The 24032-nt window shown below is 48.8% G+C and overlaps 1 protein-coding gene across 3 annotated transcripts; it reads right to left on the bottom strand.

Annotated features, from left to right (window-relative positions):
- Positions 1–353: 353 nt before the first annotated feature.
- Positions 354–10086, bottom strand: RNPS1 (RNA binding protein with serine rich domain 1). Of its 3 annotated transcripts, none has more exons than XM_007181634.2 (8): positions 9930–10084; positions 6760–6947; positions 6374–6529; positions 5522–5713; positions 5229–5331; positions 4769–4922; positions 1881–2022; positions 354–1278 (listed from the first exon to the last, which is right to left on the bottom strand). In XM_007181634.2, exons 2-8 carry the CDS (start codon positions 6828–6830, stop codon positions 1179–1181), a joined length of 918 nt encoding a protein of 305 aa, XP_007181696.1. In that variant the 5' UTR covers positions 6831–6947; positions 9930–10084; the 3' UTR covers positions 354–1178. The 3 variants fall into 3 exon arrangements, with proteins under 3 accessions (XP_007181696.1, XP_007181697.1, XP_007181699.1); XM_007181635.2 differs by lacking the exon at positions 9930–10084 and adding an exon at positions 9537–9884; XM_007181637.2 differs by lacking the exon at positions 6760–6947 and having other exon boundaries at positions 9930–10086.
- Positions 10087–24032: the final 13946 nt, after the last annotated feature.

Below are 24032 nucleotides of genomic sequence, written 5' to 3'. Positions count from 1 at the left end.
TAAAACACCTCTTTCTGGGACTTCCCTGGTGGTCCAGTGGTTAAGACTCAGCACTCCCAGTGCAGGGGGCAGAGGTTTGATCCCTGATTAGGGAACTAAGATCCTGCATGCTGCATGGCGTGGCCAAAAAAGAAAAACAAAAAACAAACACCTCTTTCTAAAATGTGTCTAGCCAAGGAGCAGCCCGACACTCATAAACACTTCCAGTGTTTTTCTGGTTGAGAGGTTTTGGAGCTGTGACTTTGGGAATGAAACCAAAACATTTTTTAGACAATAATGTTTAATTACCTCACAACTGAAGCTGCCTTTGGGGCCAAGGGACAGGAAGGAGGCAGCGAACCCAACACTCGAGCTGCATTCTAATCCTAGGTTTATTCAACACAATTCTTTTCTCTACACAACAAAGTACAAACACAATATTATCTAAAATGCTACAAAGTTACAAAACTCAAAACAGAAAATGTATAGTACTGACTGTACAATAAAAGCCAAAAAAGCAATGTACACGTTGCCAAGGTAACCTGCACAACCACCATGAATACCAACACAACGGGGGGTTCTGTAATGACCCGACAGAGCTGGCTTTCAACTTACCAGTTTCAGAGAGAAAGGGAGATGTGGGTTTGTGTGTCTGTGTGTGTGCACACACATGAGTACATGTGAAAAGAACCATTTTGGGTATTTGGCCCTAGAGGTCAGAAGAGGACTTGAGCAGGGGAGCAGGGCCACGCTAACAGGAATGGCAGCTGTGTAAAAGCACACCCTTTCCTGTGGGACCCTGCAGGCCAACAGGTTAGGGCACGACCAGCCCACCAGATGGGCCGCACGGCATCTGTGAAATGGGAAAACATGCTCCCAGGCTGGGGCTGTACCACTGCCTGGAGCCCCCTGCTCATCCCTGCTGGCTTTGCCACTAAACTGACTCTTAGGAACTAGAAATGTGGAAGCTTTCTAGCCAGAAAACTGGAGGGCATTTTTATAAGCACGACCCCAAACCAACAACACTCCTGCAGCCGGAACCCTGCCGCCAGGGGAAATGTAGCAATTAACTGCCTTCACCTTCGAAGCCTGCCCCTGAGTGAGGGATTTCTTTCCTACCGATCCTCCTTCTGCTAGGAAAGTGACAAAAGTGAGTTGGATGGGATACAAGTCACAGGGCAGAGCTTCGGTGGCCCTGCTTATCGGGAGGAGTTGGAGCTGGAGCGGCTCCTGTGGCGGCGGCGGCCAGGGGAGCGGGATCGCCGGCGCACGGGGGACCTGCGCCGAGGGGAACGTGACCTGTGGGAAGAGGAGAAACCACATCAGACACGAAACCCACGCCCCAGGAGCAGCTCTGCTTTTGGGACCGCAGGGGTAAAGCTGCCTTCTTTCGGGAACAATTCTACACAGCTTCACACTCCAACACTCCAGTCAGGACAGCTCCCTTTGGATGTCACTGACACAGAACCCTTGGGAGACACACAGATGTTCTGGAGACCAAAGGCATGACCCTAGGCGCTCTCCTCTTCTTCGAGGGCTGTGCAAAGTGCAGCCTGACACCACTAGCAGAGAACGGCCTGACACTGGCCTCTGCCAAGGGTGTTATGTTAGCCTCTCCCCTACTCCTCTGACCCTTCCGGTTTTCTCATGGAGGGAGGGGAGGGGCCACACCTCCCGAGGGTCCCTCAATCAGGCAGCTCTTCCTTTCCCCAGCTGGAAAGAACACGATGAGCTCTGAAGGTTGCCTGTGCCAATGCTGCTTTCCCACCCCCATCATGAGGCACAGGGGACAGGCAGGGCTGGACAAGTTCCCAAAGTCATCATCCTCACTTTATGTTTGTAAATAAGATAAACGGAAACTGGCCCTAATCAGTCCCCTGTGAGACCCCAAAGTGATTCACCTTCTCCTCATCCGTGGGGGTGACCTGCGCCACATGGGAGGCGGTGGCAGCATTCTCCTGGGAGGGCTGAATCGCCTGGGGGGTGGCCGAGGCCAGGGGGCCAGCACAGCAGTGGCAGTGATCTCCTGGCCATCGATTTGTCCTGTTGAAAAAAGGATAAAGTCACAAAATATCTAACAAGCACCTACCCTGGGCCAGGCCCAATGCCAGCTATGGGCGTACCATGGTGAGTGAGACACAGAGGAGCCTGGGGGGACAAGGACAAACTACTCTGGTCACAGAAAGAACCTCATAATTACTGTTATTGGAGGTTTCAAGAAAACTACCAGGAAGCAGGGAACCTAATGGGGGACTCATCTTAGTGCACTGGGATAGCCTTCCACGGGAAGCACCATCCAAGTCAACACCTAAAGAACAGCCTGGAATTCGCTAAGTGAGGGGAAGAGCTGTGCCCCCGCCCTGAACTGGAAGGTGGTATTGCACTTGAACTTCCTTCTTAAGAGCAATGTGAAGGGGGCACTGCAGTGAGGAGACCTGGCAGGGGGCTTTGGCAGGACTGAGATGGGGGTGAAACGTAAGAACTCAAGGGATAACGGGGAGGTACAATCACCGGAGCTTGGTGATGGATCAGGTGAGCAAGCCCAGGGGTGGGGTGAAGGATGATCAGCACCAGGGTTTTGGATGAGCTGTGATCTCCTGAGAGGTGCAGCCCGAGAGGAAGAAGGGACTTCTGGGGTGGGGAACAAAATGAAAGGATGTTCAGGAGTTGTCAAGTCTGTCTAAAGAGTTTGAAAAAAGTGCCTCAGGGAGGTGAGTCCGCGTGCAGCAAGTACTAAAACCACACGTGTGAATGAAATCGTAGAACGGGAAGGGGAGGCAGATCAGAATGGAGGCACAAGGAAACTGCAGGACCTCAGGGAAAGAAAGAGCAAAGAAAACTGAGGCACAGACCCAAGAATCCCAGGGGATAAGGCACCCCAATCCAGTCCAGGGACTGCTCAGGGTACCAAGCACAGCCCGTGTACCCCCAAAGGGTGGAGGGTCTTCTATCTTCTCAGCTCCTACTTTCAAGGGAACTTCTGAGGTACTAAGGTGACTCAGGAATTTGGACCTATGTTCAGAACATACTTGAAAGGCTCAATTTAAGTAAACACAGCTTAAGGTGGCCCTGGCCCATGGCCAAAAGCCAGTCCAAATCAGGGATTTCACAGGCACTATGTAACAACAGAGACAAAGTCATCCTCTGGCTAGCTGCCAGTAAAGGCCAAGCCCTCCCACTTTCTTTCTGGAGACAGTGTGGAGCTGTTCCATTCAGTGGTGCACAGCACAATACGGGGACACACAGAAAAGTCCTACCAGAATCTTAAGACAACGTGGAATATTTATAATCACACACATCCTGAATGTGCTCAAGTCTCCTAAATTTTTAGCAAGTGTTCAGACTCTATCAAATACACAAGATCAACAGTCTCTAAAACAAAGGCGTGACTCAACAAAGCCAAGAGCTGATATGTGCAGAGGGATGGATCATAGTTTATGCTTAACTCCTAAAACACTCCAGAGGGATTTAAGTAGATTGAAAGAGTTGTACCTAAGTACCAAGGAAAATTTTGTAGTATACAAACTCTACCAGAGCTCAAGGGCAATTATTCAAAGACCTGTGAGGCTATTTATCAAATGTATAAGAGGGCCTCCAAGGATGCCAAGATTCTAAGGGGTTCAGACTCTCCTTCCCACTTGGCCTGGCAGCCCACACAGTGCTGTGGGCAGTCCCGGCTCAGCTCCAGCTGCCTGGAGTACAGCAGCAGTGAGCTGGGGCACAGACAAATCCCATATTCCTTCAAATGCAGACTATTCGAAATTTGAAGCTATTCACAAGCGTTCGAAGGTTGACAACTCGTTCTACCCAATAAAAAGTGGCTATGGGAAATGGGTAAAATTTGTGAATTCAGCAAAGTTATTCTAAAAATGCTGAAATGTTAGCAAAAGACAAAATGATTCAGGGCTTCCATAGTGGCGCAGTGGTTAAGAATCTGCCTGCCAATGCAGGGGACACGGGTTTGAGCCCTGGTCCAGGAAGATCCCACATGCCGCAGAGCAACTAAGCCCATGTGCCACAACTACTGAGCCTGCGAGTCACCACTACTGAGCCCGTGCTCTGCAACAAGAGAAGCCACCGCAATGAGAAGCCCACACACAGCAACGAAGACCCAATGCAGCCAAAAAAAAAAAAAGAGAGAGAAAATGACTCAGAGAGGATTAAAGAAAACATTTCCATATAAAAATGATGCTTCGTTATATTCATAATATACTCCTTGTGGGGGGGGGGGAACCGTTCATTTGATCCTTAAACTTTAACAGATTGATATTCATATTTGATGAATTTTTTTCAAGAATCATGCTCCACAAAACATGTTTTTGGTAAACACACACCCGAGTAAGAACTGGAACCCTGAAAGAGCTCCAGGGAGATTCTTTCATGCAGCCAGTTTGAAAGTCGTTTTTTTTTTTTTTCCCCAAAGGAACTCCTTTATTTATTTATTTATTTTTGGCTGTGTTGGGTCTTCGTTTCTGTGCGAAGGCTTTCTCTAGTTGCAGCGAGCGGGGGCCACTCTTCATCGTGGCCTCTCTTGTTGCGGAGCACAGGCTCCAGACGCGCAGGCTCAGTAGTTGTGGCTCACGGGCCTAGTTGCTCCGCGGCATGTGGGATCTTCCCAGACCAGGGCTCGTACCCGTGTCCCCTGCACTGGCAGGCAGATTCTCAACCACTGTGCCACCAGCGAAGCCCGGAAGTTGGTTTTAAACACACTACGCGTGGTGGGTAGCTGGTCTTGGACAGGGGACAAAGAAACAAGGGTTCAGAGGGGAGCTGGCAGGGCTTAACTCACCTCCGTCCATGTGCTTCAGCGCCTTCTCGGCCTCATCTGGATTCTCAAACTCCACATATGCATAGCCTTTAGACAGATGGGGGTGCATCCTTTCTACAGGCATGTCAATCATTTTAATTTTCCCATAGGTGGAGAATATCTCCATGATATGATCCTAGGGAGAAAGAAGGGTCACTAATACTCACCCACTAATCACTTGTGTAAGAGTCAGAGAACCCACCACACAATAACTACAACCTTGGAACCTGGGGGTAAATCTCCTAAACACATACATATAATATATTCCATTAAAATGAATTAACCAGTGCTCTACTTGGTCACACATCACCAAGTCAGCCCTCCGAAATGCTACATTCTAAGTTTACCTTCTGGCAGAGGCTTGCTTCTCCAGTTTTCCACTTTGAAAATTTGCAAAAGAGACGCACCCCACTGTCCACTGGACAGAAACAGGATTCCTCACCTTGGTCACATTCCTGGTGAGCCTTCCAATGTGCACTTTGGTGGGTTTAGGGGAAGGGCTCCGCCTTTTCCTTTCCTTTTCATCTCTTTTGGGTGGTTTGGATCTGATTGAAAAAAATTAAAAATCCTATTAAGACAGTAAAACTCCTTTTTTGGTCTATTTTTATAATAACTACGGTAACTTTACAGCCCCCGGTTTGTTAATTTAGGTCCCCAGATAATTCACAGGTTTTGGGGGAGAGCCCCCAAACCAATTACTCCCGGGTGGAGAAGTGGTGCTGGAAGGGAGCTCACTTGGAGCGGGAACGCCGCCTGTTGTCATGCCTGCGCCGAGAAGGACTCGGAGAGCCAGAGGAGCTGCTGGAGCTGGAGCTGCGGGATGTGCTGGAACTTCCTGAGCGGCTTGATGCTGAAGATGAGCTGGAGCCGCTGCTGGAGCCCGTGCTGGTGCTGGAGCCCGAGCTGGAGGTAGAGCTGGACCGTGACCTGAGGGGCAAGAGGGAGGGGGTCACAGACAAGTGGTGGGAGCAGCATTTCTTCACTGAACAGACAAGCCTGCACATGCTCCCAAGAGGAACCGCTGGCCTCGTATTTTCAAGCCCCACTGCTTTCCCCAGCGGGGCAAACACTGACATCCTCCGATCCCAGCCCTAAGCCAAAGCCCTTGGTAGGGACAGAAAACAGCATACATATTGTGCAGTGATAGGGAAGGAAGAACGAGCTGCTTCCGACCTACACAGAAGCCTTGCCTACTGGGAGGTAAAAGAGGAGCCTGGCAAGTCAGAGCCACCAACTCAGCTTGGAAGGCAGCTACTGACTAATGCAGGCTGGTTTTCAACAGAAGGAAAAGGAAGCTCCAGGCTAGGGCAATCCAATCACAACTCCAAATCAAAAGCATTTGAGAGAAACACATACCCCAAGATGTCCCATTCCTTAACATCTCTAGAAAAGAAAAAATCCCAACACCATCTCTGTATATAATCAGAGCAAACCCCAAACCAGTTTGCCGTAAATTAGAGTCTCTATTAAAAATCTGAGTGTGTTTCCTTTATAAGAAGACAGAGCACTCTGCGGGCTCTTTGGGAAGGAAGAGGGACGTGGCTGTGGACACGAGGCCCTGGCAATGTTCTAACCCGTCAGCCCCACCTGGTGCTGCTGCTACCACTGGAAGCGCTGCGCCTCTTTCGAGTTTTATCCCTGCCACGATCCTTCTCGCTTGACTCCTTGGTGGCCCCCTTATCTTTAGAGCGATCCTTGGACTTCTCATCAGAGCGGTCTTTGCGTTTGGTAGGAGAAGGAGCCCTGGATAGTGAGGAAGAGTATGAGATTACATGCCCCTTTGACTGAACCCTGAAACAACAGCACAACCCCAAAGGGCTACACAAATCCCAGGCAATCACAGAGCAAAATGATCTGTGGCTTAGGACACTTGCACTGTAAAATTCAAGACATTTCCAATTTTCCCCTTTCTGAGGGTCCCTAGCAATGAGCACCCCCAAAGTAGCACTAGAAAAATCTAACAGAAGGATTACCTAGTGCTGGACTTTTTATTATTTTCTTTGACTCCTAGCAAGCTCTTCTTTTTCACTCCTGATAAATCCATTCTCCCCTTCTGAGGTGTTCAAAGCAGCAATGGCGGCCTCACTTATCTGAACTCTCACTTCTAACTTGAGTCTGAGAAACGATCCCTAATCGATTGCAATTTACGCCAAAGTGCAGCCTAATAACAAGATAAAAGGATTTACAGAGTAAATTGGCAAGGCAACATATCTACTTTGCAGTCAAAAGCTGAGCACAGGAGAAGGCAGCAAGGAACACAGTAAGCAGCAAGCATCCACAAAGCCAGGAACACACGGGGGACCAGCACTGTTTCCTCAGGGGGGATCCCGCCCCCACAGGGGGCACAGGTAGAACCATCACCTCAGCTTGTCTTTTTCTTAAGGAACGGTGTGGATGGTGGTGTCCTGTTATTTTACAGGCGGTACAATACCCGTTTTTCATTCGTAAGTTTGATGATGAGCCCTCCACAGTCCTTTAGAAATACTACAGCACCACATTTGCATGCAGAACAGAGAAAAACCCAACTGATAGGATTAGATTTCTTGTTTCACTGCTGTAATCTTTGTAGGATACATTGAATATATGATATGACTGGAAGCAAAAACCATTTCAAAAGTGACTGGTACCGGCATCAAAACATTTAATACCCAAACACAAACAAATGAAACGTCCCCCATGAACATTTAAAAAGCAGTAAAATAAGCCGTTAAGGAGTAGTCATTGTAAACATTAACTAATGTTAATGATACGCATATGAAAGTGTTATGGGGGAAGTATACCAAAGTCTGCAACTTACTTTGAAATGCAAGAAAAAATAAGATTGATGGGTGGCTAGATATAAATAAAACAAATGTAACAGAAATGTGTAGAATCTAGGTGGTAGTGACGTGGCTATTCACTGCACAAAATTTTTTCAACTTTTCTGTATGTTCACATTTTTTCAAAAATAAAATGTTGGAGGGAAAAAAGTAGACATTGGAATTGGATGAGTTACCACATGTAAGGGTTTAGCCAAGTGCCTGGACTGCAGCATGTACTCAGTGAACAAGCATTAGTAAATATTACTCAAGAACAAACAATTAATTATGTGCCCCGTTTCCTCAGGACTGTTGTCTTTAGTATTTCCAGTGAGGTTTTGTACAGTCTGCTTGAGTTGCAAGCAAAGATCTCGGGATGTCAGCCTCAACTACCTCTAGCTCACCTTCCTGTAAGTAACTTGGACACAGCACACCAATCGGGATCCTGTTTCCATGTGAATAGTGCTGCCAAAATGCTGAATAAACATTCTGACTGAAGAAAAGAGTGCCCAGCTTTGGACATGCAAGTGTAAGTACAAAAGAGAATATCACCTTTGCTGCTCTTTTCCAGGGCTATAAAGTTTTTTAAGATGTTTTGTCTTAAAATAATAAGGTACTATAGACACCCAACAGGCAACATTGGATAAGGTTAGCGTCCTTGGACAATCAGTGGGTATAATTCAATGGTTAAGAGTCTGGAGTCAGCCTGCCTGGGTTTGATTCAAAGCTCTGTTGTGTGACCTTGGACAAATCACTTAACCTTTCTGAGCCTCAAGTTCTCATCAGCAGTACAGTGACACAGACAGTTCCTACACCTCATAGTTATCAGGAACATAAACCAAATTAACCCATAAAGGAGTTAATCTGGCACCTAGTCAAGGCTCAATAAACTTTCGCTAATGTTAGAAGAGAGACTCTGGAGGCTCTTCTCCCACATAAACTCTTGATTCTAAAGTCACACACAGTCTCTGAATGCTCAACAGGGGTCCCTGGACTGCCCCCATTAGGGTCAACAAGAGCAGCACTGTCCAATAGAAAGAGTGCCAGCTACAAGAGTACTCTAAAATTTTCTAGTAGCTGCATTACAAACAATCTTGGTTAACAGATAAAATTAACTATTAGTAATATACTTATTTGACAGGCTACACACCAAGTATTATCTTTTCACCAATCAGTATACAAATTCATTAATAAAATGTCTACACCTCCCCATACTAAGTCTTTGAAACACCTCAATTTGAACTAGGTATATTTCAAGTACTCAATAGCCACGTGTGGCCAATGGCTACCTTACTGACCAATTGGCCCAGAATGCAGATTCCTGGGCCCCACCGCCTTCCTAAAGATCTGCCCTAATGTACTTTGTGAAAACAAGCACCACCGGTTATTCTTAAAACGCTAAAAAATTAAGAACCACAGAGTAAGTAAACGCTTTGCTGGGTGTGGCCTGAGTACTAGAAAGCAAAGGTTGAGGTTCTCTGTTTACACAACTTCAGGTAACAGCACAGGACCTTGATTACCTCCCCCATCCGCCGGAAAGGTGCGCGTCCAACAGCCAGAAAGAGGAGAGAACAATTAGTTAAATCTCGAGTAGATGGCGTTTCAGCTCACATCTTCAGAGCACCTTCCCCATTTAAAAGTACATTTTAGGCACAATTCATGTGAAATAAAGAGAAAAAGCCACGCCTCTCCATCGATTTTAGCCTTCCCGTATCCTCCCTTCTGGGGGTTACCCGTCAAACTGAGCTCCAAGACATTAGGGGCCTATCCCCAAGGACTAGCACCGAGAACGGCACACAGGAACCCGGCAGACGTTCGTGGAGTCGATGTTTAAATTAATGGCTTCGAAGGGAGGGTCAGTCGGTCACCCAGGGCATCCCAGAAAGCAACTCCGCACCCACCGGCACCGGCCCCACACGCGACCAAGCCGCCCCCCGTCCGCGTTCACTCACAACTCCCCAGTCCAGGCGCCGGGCCGCGAGCACTTCCAGGGTAGGGCCCGGCGTTGCGGGCCTGGGTCTCCAGCCCGGCGAGAGAGCCCCGAGGGCGGAGGCCGAGTTCCCGGCTGCTCCGAATTCCGGGGGCCTCACTGGGCCCGCCGCAGAGGCGGACGAAGCGAGGGCGCCCTTCCGCCCGGCGCGGCCCCGACCACTTCCGGGCCGCGGCCTCGGCGCCTCCCACTCAGCCCGCCCCGGGCCACACTCTTTATTCTCAAACCCTGTGCCGCGCCGCTAGGCCGCCGTTGTCACCGCGTGGCCGAGGAGCAGGCCGGCTCCACGATGCGCCCCGCCAAGCCTGGCGGGCGGCCCCCGAAGCTTGGATGGGGTCGGATTCCCCCTACTTACATCTTCCCGCCGCCGCGACCTCCTCCCGCTCTCCTCAGTCTCTGAGGCGGGCGCCGCTCTGGCGTCAGGATTAGGGAGCGGGAAGACACCGTCGTCCGGCGCGCAGCGATGACGTAGACCGCCTCAGCCAATGGGCGCGAGCGAGGAGAAGGTTAAAGGGCCAAGGCCTCTTTGGGGAGAGACGCGTCGGGGCGCTTATACTCTGTCTCCCTCTCTGGAGGGGCGTCTGGGGCTGCCCCGGGCTAGCTGCACCCCTCATGGGGCCGGCAAACTGGCAGCTCTCTGGGGCTGGGAGGGCTGCGCTGTGTGGGCAGCTCGCGGGCCGGCGGCGGAGTGGGTTAAAGGAGCCGCGGCCCCGCCCCTATCCGTGCGCATGCGCACCGGGCTTCCGGCGTGCCTCCCGGCGTGCCAAGGTACTCGGCTCCAGACCCCGCAGCTTCGCGCTGGGAGCGGCTGGGCGGCGGGGTTAGGGGAGGGCTGCGCAGGTGCTGCGGCCTTTGGCGGCCGGCCGTGGGGACCCGCATCGCGGAGGCGGCTCAGCGGGCCGGGCCCATTGCGGGGATGGGTTCTTGCGATTACCACTTGTGGTGTGAGGGGTGACCGTGTAGACTCAGCTTGTGCGCCGGCGGAATTCGGCCTGGTGGGGAAGACGGGGTTGTGCAGCCACAACGCACGGGCAGCAAACTGCAGAGTAGAAGATAATGTGCAGAAAGGGAGGCGCTTCCGAGGAGGTGACACTGCAGCTGAGACCAGAGTGGAAGGGCGCGCCCGGCAGAGGGAACAGCTGGTGCGAAGGCGCGGAGGCTCGCTGGAAGAAGCCAGGGCTAGGAAGGTGGAGTTTAGCGTTGGACGGAACAGGAAAGATGTGCAAGATACGGCGCCATGGCGTCATCCCCTGGCCGGTGGACGGTGCAAGCGGGGAGGCACTGTCAGAGCCTTCTGGCGAAGGCAGGAGGGTGAGGGTTAGAGGCCCAGGACCAGGCAGGAGGCTGTCGGAGTAAACCGGCACTGAGGGCATCAGGGCTTGCAGGTTTGTTTACCGCCATGTCCCTCTTCTTCCCGCTCTGTGCCTGGTAAGCAGTCAATGCTGCGTGACTGTTAGTTGGGGGCAGGGAAGGTGCACCCCCGTCCCAGACGCCGTGTGAACAGGTGGGTGTCCCAAGGAAGAGAATGGAACAGATCCAAGGTGCTGATTTGGGGGGAAGGAGCCAATGAGGCTTGGAGATGGATGAAATGTCAGGGGAAAGGACAGGAGAGTCCAGGATGCGCCTTAGTGGCCCCGATGGATGGGTATACCTGTATTTGTAGTCTGCAGGTCATTGCTTTCTGCTTCATGTGGTTTTCCCAGCCAGTGGATAGTGACTCCCTTCCTTCATCCAGTTCCTCTGGCCCTGTCCAGGGTGTCAAGTCTGCCCCTAACACCTCACCCTGGGCCGAGGGGTGTCTGAGAAGTTGGGGACCAAAGAGAGTCCTGGAGGAGCGGCCTGCCTTTTGAATCCTCTCTGCCGAGGCACCAACACACTCCTGGGGGTGGGGGTTGGCAGGCAGAGTCAGTCTGGGTCCGGGTTCTCCCTTTGCATTTAGATTTGGGGAGGAGGGGGCCTTTATCTCTGCATCACTGTCACATCTGCCATGGCCACTAATGGAGGCATAAGTGGAACAGAAGGGTAGCCCTAGCCCTGCATCAGTGAAGAGACCCAGAGGGTCGGTGTTGGGGATGGTGTGGCCTTGGTGGGCCAGGCCTGCAGCACACGGAAGTCTGTGAGGAGGCCATGGCAGCACATTGGAGCCCCACATATTCAGGGCCACGTCAGTGTGTGGCCCTGAAAGGCCCCGAATCCAGAGCCTTTGCCCAGGGACACAGTGACACCCTAGGTGGGGATGGGGCAAGCCCATGATCCCCACTGTGGTAAAAGGAGGATGGGGACTCAGCCAGCTGGGCAGACAGCCCCTTCTGGTTTCAGTTTTTTTTTTTTTTTTGGCTGCTGCCACACAGCATGCGGGATCCTTAGTTCCCTGACCAGGGATCGAACCCGTGCCCCCTGCAGTGGAAGCATGGAGTCTTAAACACTGGACCACCAGGGAAGTCCCCCTTCAGTTTTTTTGTTGTTGTTAATGCTCTAAAGTAATAGAATTTGGCACGCATATAAATTTTAACACATTTCATATTAAATTTAAAAGCATGATTCATTTATGAATTTAATCAAATTTGTTTCTAAATATAATTGATTTTATTATCAAGTGTGTTCTCAGCTGTTGAGCTTTAGTATTTGAGCATCTTGGCTTTTGCCATTTTGAGAATCAGCAGAATGTGTTTGGAAGGAACATGAGAAAATAAAACTCTGGAGGGCCCCCGACCCCAGCCTTCCAGGAGTCCTGGGTTTCTCCCCTCCCAACCCCCAGTGCTAACCTGCTGAGGCCATGGGAATTGAGGGCCAGGGAGCTGTGGTCTTTGGGGACCTCAGGAGGTCTTTGGCCCAGGTTTGATGGAGGGGGTGGGGCAGGGCTCCTTGGGACAGGGCACTGGGCAAACAAGCCCCAGGCATGGAGCTCTACACCACAAGCATCGTGTGGGCTCTGGCCAGTGTCTTGAGCCCCCCTCCCTTTCCCCCAGGGCCGAGGGCCACCTGCTGACGATGTGGGGCTGCACTCAGTTTGAGAATATACCCACATCAAGGCAGAATATCCCCCTGCCTTTATTCTCTATGGGCCTGGAGGCCTCCACAGTGCCTGCCCTTGGAGGCTGGTAACCTGGCACACTGAAAGGGCCAGGGATGGCCTGCGTTGTGTTGGAGGTCACAGTGGGCCACACAGGAGCTTTGAGCAGGCATTGCATCCACTTGTAAACCATGTCAAGGAAGCACTTCTACCCATTGCTGACAGTCTCCGTGCCAAGGGCAGGCATGGTCTGGCCAAGTGGAAGAAAGGGGTTTGGGTGGGGTCAGGGCAGTTGTGATGTCTAGGTGACCCTGGAGGAGGCATCAGAAGAGGGGTGGGTCAAGAGGCCTGGCTTCTGTCTGTGGTGGTGAATGCCTGCAACCCCTGAAGGAGCCCAGAAGGAGGCACCCAGGAGGAGGCACTGGCCTGTCCTTCTGGGTGGCCAGGCTGGATTTGAAAGGGCCAGCCAGCCAATGAGGGTCTGGAGTTGTGGTGAGGCCTCCCTGGCTCTGCGTCTCCAAGGTGTGGGGGCGTCAGGTCCTGGGGCCCCATGGGAACAGGCTGCCCGCTGGAGGGGCTACAGGGCCGAGGGCTGCTGAGCGGTGGGCTTGGGAGCTTGTGCTGGTTTTCATGCCCTAAACCCCATGTCCATTTCTGCCCTAAGGAGGTCAAGGATAGTGATATCTGAGCTGCCCACCCTGGGGCTGTCACAGGGGACAGGGAGAGGCCCGGCCAGAGAAGGGGAGCAGGTGTGCTGGGCTCTGGGTGAGCTGCTCAGGCCTGCCCCATGCCTACTCTGGCCTCCGCAGCCAGTGGATTTGGGGCTTCTCCGACCTTGGAGGCATCTAATGCTGGCATCTGTGGGGTGTGGGCCGGGCCCCAGGAGCAGGGCCTGGGCGGCCCTGTGTGTTGAAGGAAGGCAGGGCCCCTGCCCCCTGGGCCCGACCCCCAGCTTCAGCCCCTCTTCCAGCCTGCTTGAAGCCCAGGCCACGTGTGCCCATCAGGTGCGGATGAGACTCCAGGGCCCAGTGCTGTGCTGCCTCCTGGCTGTCTCTCCTGGGGGGCCTGTGGGGACCTGGACTGCCGTCTTGGTGCCCTTTCTCGAGCAGTCTCCAGGCCCATCTTTACCCTGAACCCCCCTTAGGGTGCCCTGCCCTCCACTGGGGACGGGAGAGGGGCTGCGGGAGCTTGCACATTCCAGGGTTTGGGGTCAGACCTGAGCTAGGGTTCAGGGAATGGGGCCTTGTGTGTGGAGGGGTGACGTTGCACACTCGGCCTGCTGGCCTCAGCTGTGGGCTCAGGTGAGCAGCCTAACCCTGACTTTGGTGTTGGAGGTACCTCATGGAACCCCTGTGGGTCTTTTCCTTGATGGAGTGGGTGGAGTTTAGCCCCTCTGGACCCAGGTGGGCCCAGGCTGTCTACCCAGGAGTGTCCCTGTCTGCAGGTATGACTCTGGCCCTTAGCACAGCCAGCAGGGTCTGGATGAGCATGGGTGGTGCTCACCTTCACACTGACAGATCTGTGTGGGAGTGAGGGTCCCACAGGGCCTTGCTAGCTTATGCCGTGAGCATTGCACTGGTCCCCAGAGGTGAGCTGAACAGCAGCTGGCACGGGGTGTCACTCAGATGGAGCAGCAGGAATCGGCTGCCCTAGCTGGCAGTCTAGCCCCAGGCTAGCCTTTTGGAAACCTTTCCCCCTCATTCCCAGGCTCTGGCCCCACAGGTGTCAATTCTGACTCCCCTGGGGCATGGGCCGTCACCGCCTCTGTGTTGAAGGAATGGCCTGAGTTCAAGCCGGGCTGGGGCTGAGTCCAGGCCAGGCAGGCAGGGGCAGCTCCTCCTCCACCTGGTGGGTGTGGTCATCCCTAGACGGTTTGTGGCCACCCCCGGACCTGCCTTCCAGCCTGCCCTCCAGGTGCTGGCCTTGGCTCACTCCTCCATTTTGCTGGGTTCTCTGCCTCAGTCTTGCCTGCTGCTTTGTGAGACTGGGCTAGGGGTCCCAGGGACTTGGGTGACCTTGGCTTCACCTCAAGTCCTAGGCTAAAGATCTGGGATTGGAATTTTCCCAGAAAGAAACTGTCCAGTTTGTTTTGCTTTTCTGAGCCCCTGCAGCCAAAGGGCTAGGGCACTCTGTTGGCGGGGTGGTGGATGGGGAAATGGACCCTGGGGTATGGCCACAGAGTGGCCATACCCAGGTCTTCCTGGCTGAAGCGGGGTCTCACCAGCTGAGGTGGACAAGGAAGGCATGCATGGGGGGACCAATTTCTTGAGGAGGCCAGCCTGCCCTCTACAATCACAGTGGAGACTGCAGTTGTGTCCTGGTATCAGGGTTTTTTTTTGGGGGGGTGCCCGGCTAAATATAAGACTGCATGTCCTAGCGCCCTTGTCTGGTGCAGCCATGTGCCTGCATTCTGGACAATGACATAGACGAAGAAGCACGTTGACGGCCAGCTGTGCCCTCCTGCTCCTCACCCTGTTTCCTGCTCACTCCATCTGGAAGTCTCACTGGCACCTTGGCCCTGAAAGGTGACCTTGAGGAGGCCTGCACCTGGATGGAGCAGGCAGATGGAGTCTGGCTCCCTGAGACCTTGACCACTGGTGATGGAATGCCTAGATTGCCTTCTCTGGACTTTGTACTTGGCAGAGAAATAAACTCTTGTCTTTTGTAAACCACTGCGGTGTAGTTTTCTGATGTGTGCAGTAAGGCCACTGCAGAGTCTTTGTTCCACAGGAGCTGTTCCTGTAACCTGCTGCCTGGCAGCCCTTCCCCATGGTGAAGGCAGAGGAGGGGCTCCCCTCCTCCCCGTGAGGCTGCCCTCCTCCTTCCTCAGGGTCCTTGGTTCTGGGTGCAGCTGTCAGGCTGTAGGACAGCCCATGTGTCCACTGACTGTCTCAGTTGAGCCACCATGGGGCCGGGCAGGACTTTTCCACAGGCCTCGCTCTCAGCCCTGACGTGGTCTCTAGACCTCCGGAGCCCCAGACCAGACTGTGCAGGGCAGGGAAGGCAGGACCTTGGCCCTGGCAGATGTGGCAGCTGTTTGGGGCCAGCATCTCTAGGGACCATCTGGGCCTGGAGATCTGAGTAAATTGGAATAGGCATGGAGCAGGAGGTGGCAGGGGTGTGGGTAGGCCGACTCTCCTGTTAGGGAGCTGGTGGGTCCTGCCCTGCCCCTGGGCTTGGAGGTGCCACAGCTCAAATCAAACCACCAGGGCTGGGGGCTTCTAAGGCCCCAATCCTGGCTCTTTGAGGACACTTGGCTCCAATGGTGGGTTTCCAGCAGCCTCACAGATGACCCGGGGGTGCTGCATGGACCCTAACAGCGGCACCCCTGTCTGCTGCTCCTGGGGTCCTTCCTAACTGTCTCTCCTGCAACTGCCCAAGCTCCACGCACGGATGCAGTCATGGGCTCCTCTCCCCTGACTGCCGTGTGCCTCCCATCTTGTCCCCACTGCTGCAGCCTTGGCTGTGACTCCATCATCCTCTCCACAGCTGCTGACTTGTCTTCCAAAAGGGGTTTCCGATCACGACAGCCCCTGCTTCCATCCTGCGTCTCTCCACCTCATCTCCCGTCAACAAACCCACCTCTCCCTGGACCCGTGCAATCTGATCTCATGCGTGTGCCTCAGATATGCTGTTCCTTCAGTCCTGAGCACCTTTCCTCACACCCTGTTTTGTGACACTGAAGGGAAAAATGTCAAATTTCTAAATCTTTAACACTGAAAACAAGGCCAGGATGCCCTGCAGGAGGGCTGCTGGGGGACACGTGGCCAGGCCATGCTGGCCTCTGCCCTCCTCCCTTGACCAGCAAACCTACAGCAGCCACACACCTGCAGACAAGTCACAGCCCACCTCTCAGAAGATGCTTGCTGCTGGGCAACGTTTAGGACCACAACCACCCCTAAGTTGTTATTGTTGTTATTTTTTAATAATATGGAACTAAATGATGATGGTTGGAAGAATCTTAAAGGGAATAAAAGAGCTACTAGAAACTATTTGCAACGTTCATAAACTTTGAGAGAATGATAAAAATGCAAATTTGAAAATGTACCAAATGAACCAGAGTGATGAAAACAAGTCTTTTCTAAACCTATGAATTCTAAGGTAATGTAAAAGGCACAGAGATTCAAATCACGGAAATTTAGAAAGCCATAAGAGGACTTCCCTGGTGGCACAGTGGTTAAGAATCCGCCTGCCAATGCAGGGGGCATGGGTTCGATCCCTAGTCCGGGAAGATCCGACATGCCACAGAGCAACTAAGCCCCTGAGCCATAACTACTGAGCCTGCTCTCTAGAGCCCGCGAGCCACAACTACTGAAGCCCATGCGCCTAGAGCCCGTGCTCCGCAACAAGAGAAGCCACTGCAATGAGAAGCCCGTGTACTGCAACGAAAAGTAGCTCCCGCTCGCTGCAACTAGAGAAAGCCCGTGCACAGCAACGAAGACCCAATGCAGCCAAATAAATAAATAAATAAATAAATAAATAAACAAGTAAAAATTGCCGTCTCTCAAACCACTAAAAAAAAAAGGTTAAAAATAAAGCCATAAGAAATAAGAGTGAGGAACGAGGCAAGATGGCGGAAGAGTAAGACACGGAGATCACCTTCCTTCCCACAGATACAGTAGAAATACATCTACACGTGGAACTGCTCCTACAGAACACCCACTGAACACTGGCAGAAGATGTCAGTCCTCCCAAAAGCGCGCAAGGAGAGGGGATTCAGAGCGCCGTCTAAACGAACTCCAGAGGCGGGCGCGAGCCGCGGCTATCAGCACGGACCCCAGAGGCGGGCGCGAGCTGCGGCTATCAGCGCAGACCCCAGAGACTGGCAGGAGACACTAAGGCTGCTGCTGCCGCCACCAAGAAGCCTGTGTGCGAGCACAGGTCACTCTCCACACCGCCCCTCCCGGGAGCCGGAGCAGCCCGCCACTGCCAGGCTCCGGTGATCCGGGGACAACTTTCCTGGGAGAAGGCACGGTGCGCCTCAGGCTGCTGCAACGTCACGCCGGCCTCTGCCGCCGCAGGCTCGCCACACATCCATACCCCTCCCTCCCCCCGTCCTGAGTGAGCCAGAGCCCCCGAAGCAGCTGCTCCTTTAACCCCGTTCTGTCCGGGGCGGGGAACAGACGCCCTCAGGCGACCTACATGCAGAGGCGGGTCCAAATCCAAAGCTGAACCCTGGGAGCTGTATGAACAAAGAAGAGAAAGGGAAATCTCTCCCAGCAGCCTCAGAAGCAGTGGATTAAAGCTCCACAAACGACTTGCTGTGCCTGCATCTGTTGAATACCTGAATAGACAACAAATCATCCCAAATTCAGGAGGTGGACTTTGGGAGCAGGATATATTAATTTTTCCCCTTTTCCTTTTTTTGTGAGTGTATATGTGTATGCTTCTGGGTGAGATTTTGTCTGTATAGCTTTGCTTTCACCATTAGTCCTAGGGTTAGGTCTGTCCTTTTTTTTTTTTTTCTTTTTTTACTTAAAATTTTTTTTCCTAATAAATGTTTTCTTAATAATTTTTTCCTTATTTCCTATTTTTAGAAATTAAAAAAAAATTTTAATAAGTTTTTTCATATTTTTTATTTTTAAAAAATAAAAAAATTTTTTTTCTTAATAAATTTTTTCTTAATTTTTTTCTTATTTTTTATTATAAAAAATTAATAAATCTATTTTTAAAAATTAAAAAAAAATTTCTTAATAAATTTATTCTTAATTTTTTTTCTTATTTTTTATTATAATAGTTTTATTTTATTTTATTTTATCCTCTTTCTTTCTATTTTTTCTCCCTTTTACTCTGAGCCGTGTGGATGAAAGGCTCTTGGTGCTCCAGCCAGGCATCAGGGCCGTGCCTCTGAGGTGGGAGAGCCAACTTCAGGACCCTGGTCCACAAGAGACCTCCCAGCTCCACGTAATAGCAAACGGCAAAAATCTCTCAGAGATCTCCATCTCAACATCAAGACCCAGCTTCACTCAACGACCAGCAAGCTATAGTGCTGGACACCCTATGCCAAACAACTAGCAAGACAGGAACACAGCCCCCATTAGCAGAGAGGCTGCCTAAAATCATAATAAGGCCACAGACACCCCAAAACACACCACCAGACGTGGACGTGCCCACCAGAAAGACAAGATCCAGCCTCATCCACCAGAACTCAGGCACTAGTTCCCTCCACCAGGAAGCCTACACAACCCACTGAACCAACCTTAGCCACTGGGGACAGATACCAAAAACAACGGGAACTACGAACTTGCAGCCTGTGAAAAGGAGACCCCAAACACAGTAAGATAAGCAAAGTGAGACGACAGAAAAACACACAGCAGATGAAGGAGCAGGGTCAAAACACACCAGACCTAACAAATGAAGAGGAAATAGGTAGTCTACCTGAAAAAGAATTCAGAATAATGATAGTAAGGATGATCCAAAATCTTGGAAATAGAATAGACAAAATGCAAGAAACATTTAACAAGGACGTAGAAGAACTAAAGAGGAACCAAGCAACGATGAAAAACACAATAAATGAAATTAAAAATACTCTAGATGGGATCAATAGCAGAATAACTGAGGCAGAAGAAAGGATAAGTGACCTGGAAGATAAAATGGTGGAAATAACTACTGCAGAGCAGGATAAAGAAAAAAGAATGAAAAGAACTGAGGACAGTCTCAGAGACCTCTGGGACAACATTAAACGCACCAACATTCGAATTATAGGGGTCCCAGAAGAAGAAGAGAAAAAGAAAGGGACTGAGAAAATATTTGAAGAGATTACAGTTGAAAACTTCCCTAATATGGGAAAGGAAATAGTTAATCAAGTCCTGGAAGCACAGAGAGTCCCATACAGGATAAACCCAAGGAGAAACACGCCAAGACACATATTAATCAAACTGTCAAAAATTAAATACAAAGAAAACATATTAAAAGCAGCAAGGGAAAAACAACAAATAACACACAAGGGAATCCCCATAAGGTTAACATCTGATCTCTCAGCAGAAACTCTGCAAGCCAGAAGGGAGTGGCAGGATATACCTAAAGTGATGAAGGAGAAAAACCTACATCCAAGATTACTCTACACAGCAAGGATCTCATTCAGATTCGATGGAGAAATTAAAACCTTTACAGACAAGCAAAAGCTGAGAGAGTTCAGCACCACCAAACCAGCTTTACAACAAATGCTAAAGGAACTTCTCTAGGCAAGAAACACAAGAGAAGGAAAACACCTACAATAACAAACCCAAAACATTTTAAAAAATGGGAATAGGAACATACATATCGATAATTACCTTGAATGTAAATGGATTAAATGCTCCCACCAAAAGACACAGACTGGCTGAATGGATACAAAAACAAGACCCATATATATGCTGTCTACAAGAGACCCACTTCAGACCTAGAGACACATACAGACTGAAAGTGAGGGGATGGAAAAAGATATTCCATGCAAATGGAAATCAAAAGAAAGCTGGAGTAGCAATTCTCATATCAGACAAAATAGACTTTAAAATAAAGACTATTACAAGAGACAAAGAAGGACACTATATAATGATCAAGGGATCGATCCAAGAGGAAGGTATAACAATTGTAAATATTTATGCACCCAACATAGGAGCACCTCAATACATAAGGCAAATACAAACAGCCATAAAAGGGGAAATCCACAGCAACACAATCATAGTAGGAGACTTTAACACCCCACTTTCACCAATGGACAGATCATCCAAAATGAAAATAAATAAGGAAACACAAGCTTTAAATGATACATTAAACAAGATGGACTTAATTGATATTTATAGGACATTCCACCCAAAAACAACAGAATACACATTTTTCTCAAGTGCTCATGGAACATTCTCCAGGATAGATCATATCTTGGGTCACAAATCAAGCCTTGGTAAATTTAAGAAAATTGAAATCGTATCAAGTATCTTTTCCGACCACAACGCTATAAGACTAGATATCAATTACAGGAAAAGATGTGTAAAAAATACAAACACATGGAGGCTACACAATACACTACTTAATAACGAAGTGATCACTGAAGAAATCAAAGGGGAAATCAAAAAATACCTAGAAACAAATGACAATGGAGATACGACGACCCAAAACCTATGGGACGCAGCAAAAGCAGTGCTAAGAGGGAAGTTTATAGCAATACAAGCCTACCTCAAGAAACAGGAAACATCTCGAATAAACAACCTAAACTTGCACCTAAAGCAATTAGAGAAAGAACAAAAAAACCCCAAAGCTAGCAGAAGGAAAGAAATCATAAAGATCAGGTCAGAAATAAATGAAAAAGAAATGAAGGAAACAATAGCAAAAATCAATGAAACTAAAAGCTGGTTCGTTGAGAAGATAAACAAAATTGATAAACCATTAGCCAGACTCATCAAGAGAAAAAGGGAGAAGACTCAAATCAATAGAATTAGAAATGAAAAAGGAGAAGTAACCACTGACACTGCAGAAATACAAAAGATCATGAGAGATTACTACAAGCAACTCTATGCCAATAAAATGGACAACCTGGAAGAAATGGACAGATTCTTAGAAATGCACAACCTGCCAAGACTGAACCAGGAAGAAATAGAAAATATGAACAGACCAATCACTAGCACTGAAATTGAAACTGTGATTAAAAATCTTCCAACAAACAAAAGCCCAGGACCAGATGGCTTCACAGGCGAATTCTATCAAATATTTAGAGAAGAGCTAACACCTATCCTTCTCAAACTCTTCCAAAATATTGCAGAGGGAGGAACACTCCCCAACTCATTCTACGAGGCCACCATCACCCTGTTACCAAAACCAGACAAAGATGTCACAAAGAAAGAAAACTACAGGCCAATATCACTGATGAACATAGATGCAAAAATCCTCAACAAAATACTAGCAAACAGAATCCAACAGCACATTAAAAGGATTATACACCATGATCAAGTGGGGTTTATCCCAGGAATGCAAGGATTCTTCAGTATACGCAAATCAATCAACGTGATACATCATATTAACAAATTGAAGGAGAAAAACCATATGATCATCTCAATAGATGCAGAGAAAGCTTTTGACAAAATTCAACATCCATTTATGATAAAAGCCCTGCAGAAAGTAGGCATAGAGGGAACTTTCCTCAACATAATAAAGGCCATATATGACAAACTCACAGCCAACATTGTCCTCAATGGTGAAAAACTGAAACCATTTCCACTAAGATCAGGAACAAGACAAGGTTGCCCACTCTCACCACTATTATTCAACATAGTTTTGGAAGTGTTAGCCACAGCAATCAGAGAAGACAAAGAAATAAAAGGAATCCAAATCGGAAAAGAAGAAGTAAAGCTGTCACTGTTTGCAGATGACATGATACTATACATAGAGAATCCTAAAGATGCTACCAGAAAACTACTAGAGCTAATCAATGAATTTGGTAAAGTAGCAGGATACAAAATTAATGCAGAGAAATCTCTTGCATTCCTATATACTAATGATGAAAAATCTGAAAGTGAAATTAAGAAAACACTCCCGTTTACCATTGCAACAAAAAGAATAAAATATCTAGGAATAAACCTACCTAAGGAGACAAAAGACCTGTATGCAGAAAATTATAGGACACTGATGAAAGAAATTAAAGATGATACAAATAGATGGAGAGATATACCATGTTCTTGGATTGGAAGAATCAACATTGTGAAAATGACTCTACTACCCAAAGCAATCTACAGATTCAATGCAATCCCTATCAAACTACCACTGGCATTTTTCACAGAACTAGAACAAAAAATTTCACAATTTGTATGGAGACACAAAAGACCCCGAATAGCCAAAGCAATCTTGAGAACGAAAAATGGAGCTGGGGGAATCAGGCTCCCTGATTTCAGACTATATTACAAAGCTACAGTAATCAAGACAGTTTGGTACTGGCAGAAAAACAGAAATATAGATCAATGGAACAGGATAGAAAGCCCAGAGATAAACCCACGCACATATGGTCACCTTATCTTCGATAAAGGAGGCAAGCATATACAGTGGAGAAAAGACAGCCTCTTCAATAAGTGGTGCTGGGAAAATTGGACAGATACATGTAAAAGTATGAAATTAGAACACTCCCTGACACCATGCACAAAAATAAACTCAAAATGGATTAAAGACCTAAGTGTAAGGCCAGACACTATCAAACTCTTAGAGGAAAACATAGGCAGAACACTCTATGACATACATCACAGCAAGATTCTTTTTGACCCAGCTCCCAGAGAAATGGAAATAAGAACACAAATAAACAAATGGGACCTAATGAAACTTAAAAGCTTTTGCACAGCAAAGGAAACCATAAACAAGACCAAAAGACAACCATCAGAATGGGAGAAAATATTTGTAAATGAAGCAACTGACAAAGGATTAATCTCCAAGATTTACAAGCAGCTCATGCAGCTCAATAACAAAAAAACGAACAACCCAATCCAAAAATGGGCAGAAGACCTAAATAGACATTTCTCCAAAGAAGATATACAGATGGCCAACAGACACATGAAAGAATGCTCAACATCATTAATCATTAGAGAAATGCAAATCAAAACTACAATGAGATATCATCTCACACTGGTCAGAATGGCCATCATCAAAAAATCTAGAAACAATAAATGCTGGAGAGGGTGTGGAGGAAAGGGAACACTCTTGCACTGTTGGTGGGCATGTAAATTGATACAGCCACTATGGAGAACAGTATGGAGGTTCCTTAAAAAACTACAAATAGAACTACCATACGACCCAGCAATCCCACTACTGGGCATATACCCTGAGAAAACCATAGTTCAAAAAGAGTCATGTACCAAAATGTTCATTGCAGCTCTATTTACAATAGCCAGGACATGGAAGCAACCTAAATGTCCATCGACAGATGAATGGATAAAGAAGATGTGGCACATATATACAATGGAATATTACTCAGCCATAAAAAGAAATGAAATGGAGGTATTTGTAATGAGGTGGATGGAGTTAGAGTCTGTCATACAGAGTGAAGTAAGTCAGAAAGAGAAAAACAAATACAGTATGCTAACACATATATACGGAATCTAAGAAAAAAAAAAAAAAGGCCATGAAGAACCTAGTGGCAAGACGGGAATAAAGACACAGACCTACTGGAGAATGGACTTGAGGATATGGGGAGGGGGAGGGGTAAGATGTGACAGGGTGAGAGAGTGGCATGGACATATATACACTACCAAATGTAAAATAGATAGCTAGTGGGAAGCAGCCGCATAGCACAGGGAGATCAGCTCCATGCTTTGTGACCACCTAGAGGGGTGGGATGGGGAGGGTGGGAGGGAGGGAGATGCAAGAGGGAAGAGATATGGGAACATATTGTATATGTATAACTGATTCACTTTGTTATAAAGCAGAAGCTAACACACCATTGTAAGGCAATTATACTTCAATAAAGATGATTAAAAAAAAAAAAAAGAA

Source organism: Balaenoptera acutorostrata, chromosome 15 (assembly GCF_949987535.1).
Source record: "Balaenoptera acutorostrata chromosome 15, mBalAcu1.1, whole genome shotgun sequence".
In the NCBI taxonomy this organism is placed as follows: Eukaryota; Metazoa; Chordata; class Mammalia; order Artiodactyla; family Balaenopteridae; genus Balaenoptera; species Balaenoptera acutorostrata.
The sequence above is the reverse complement of the archived record's forward strand: the minus strand, read 5'-3'. Positions and strand labels throughout refer to the sequence as shown.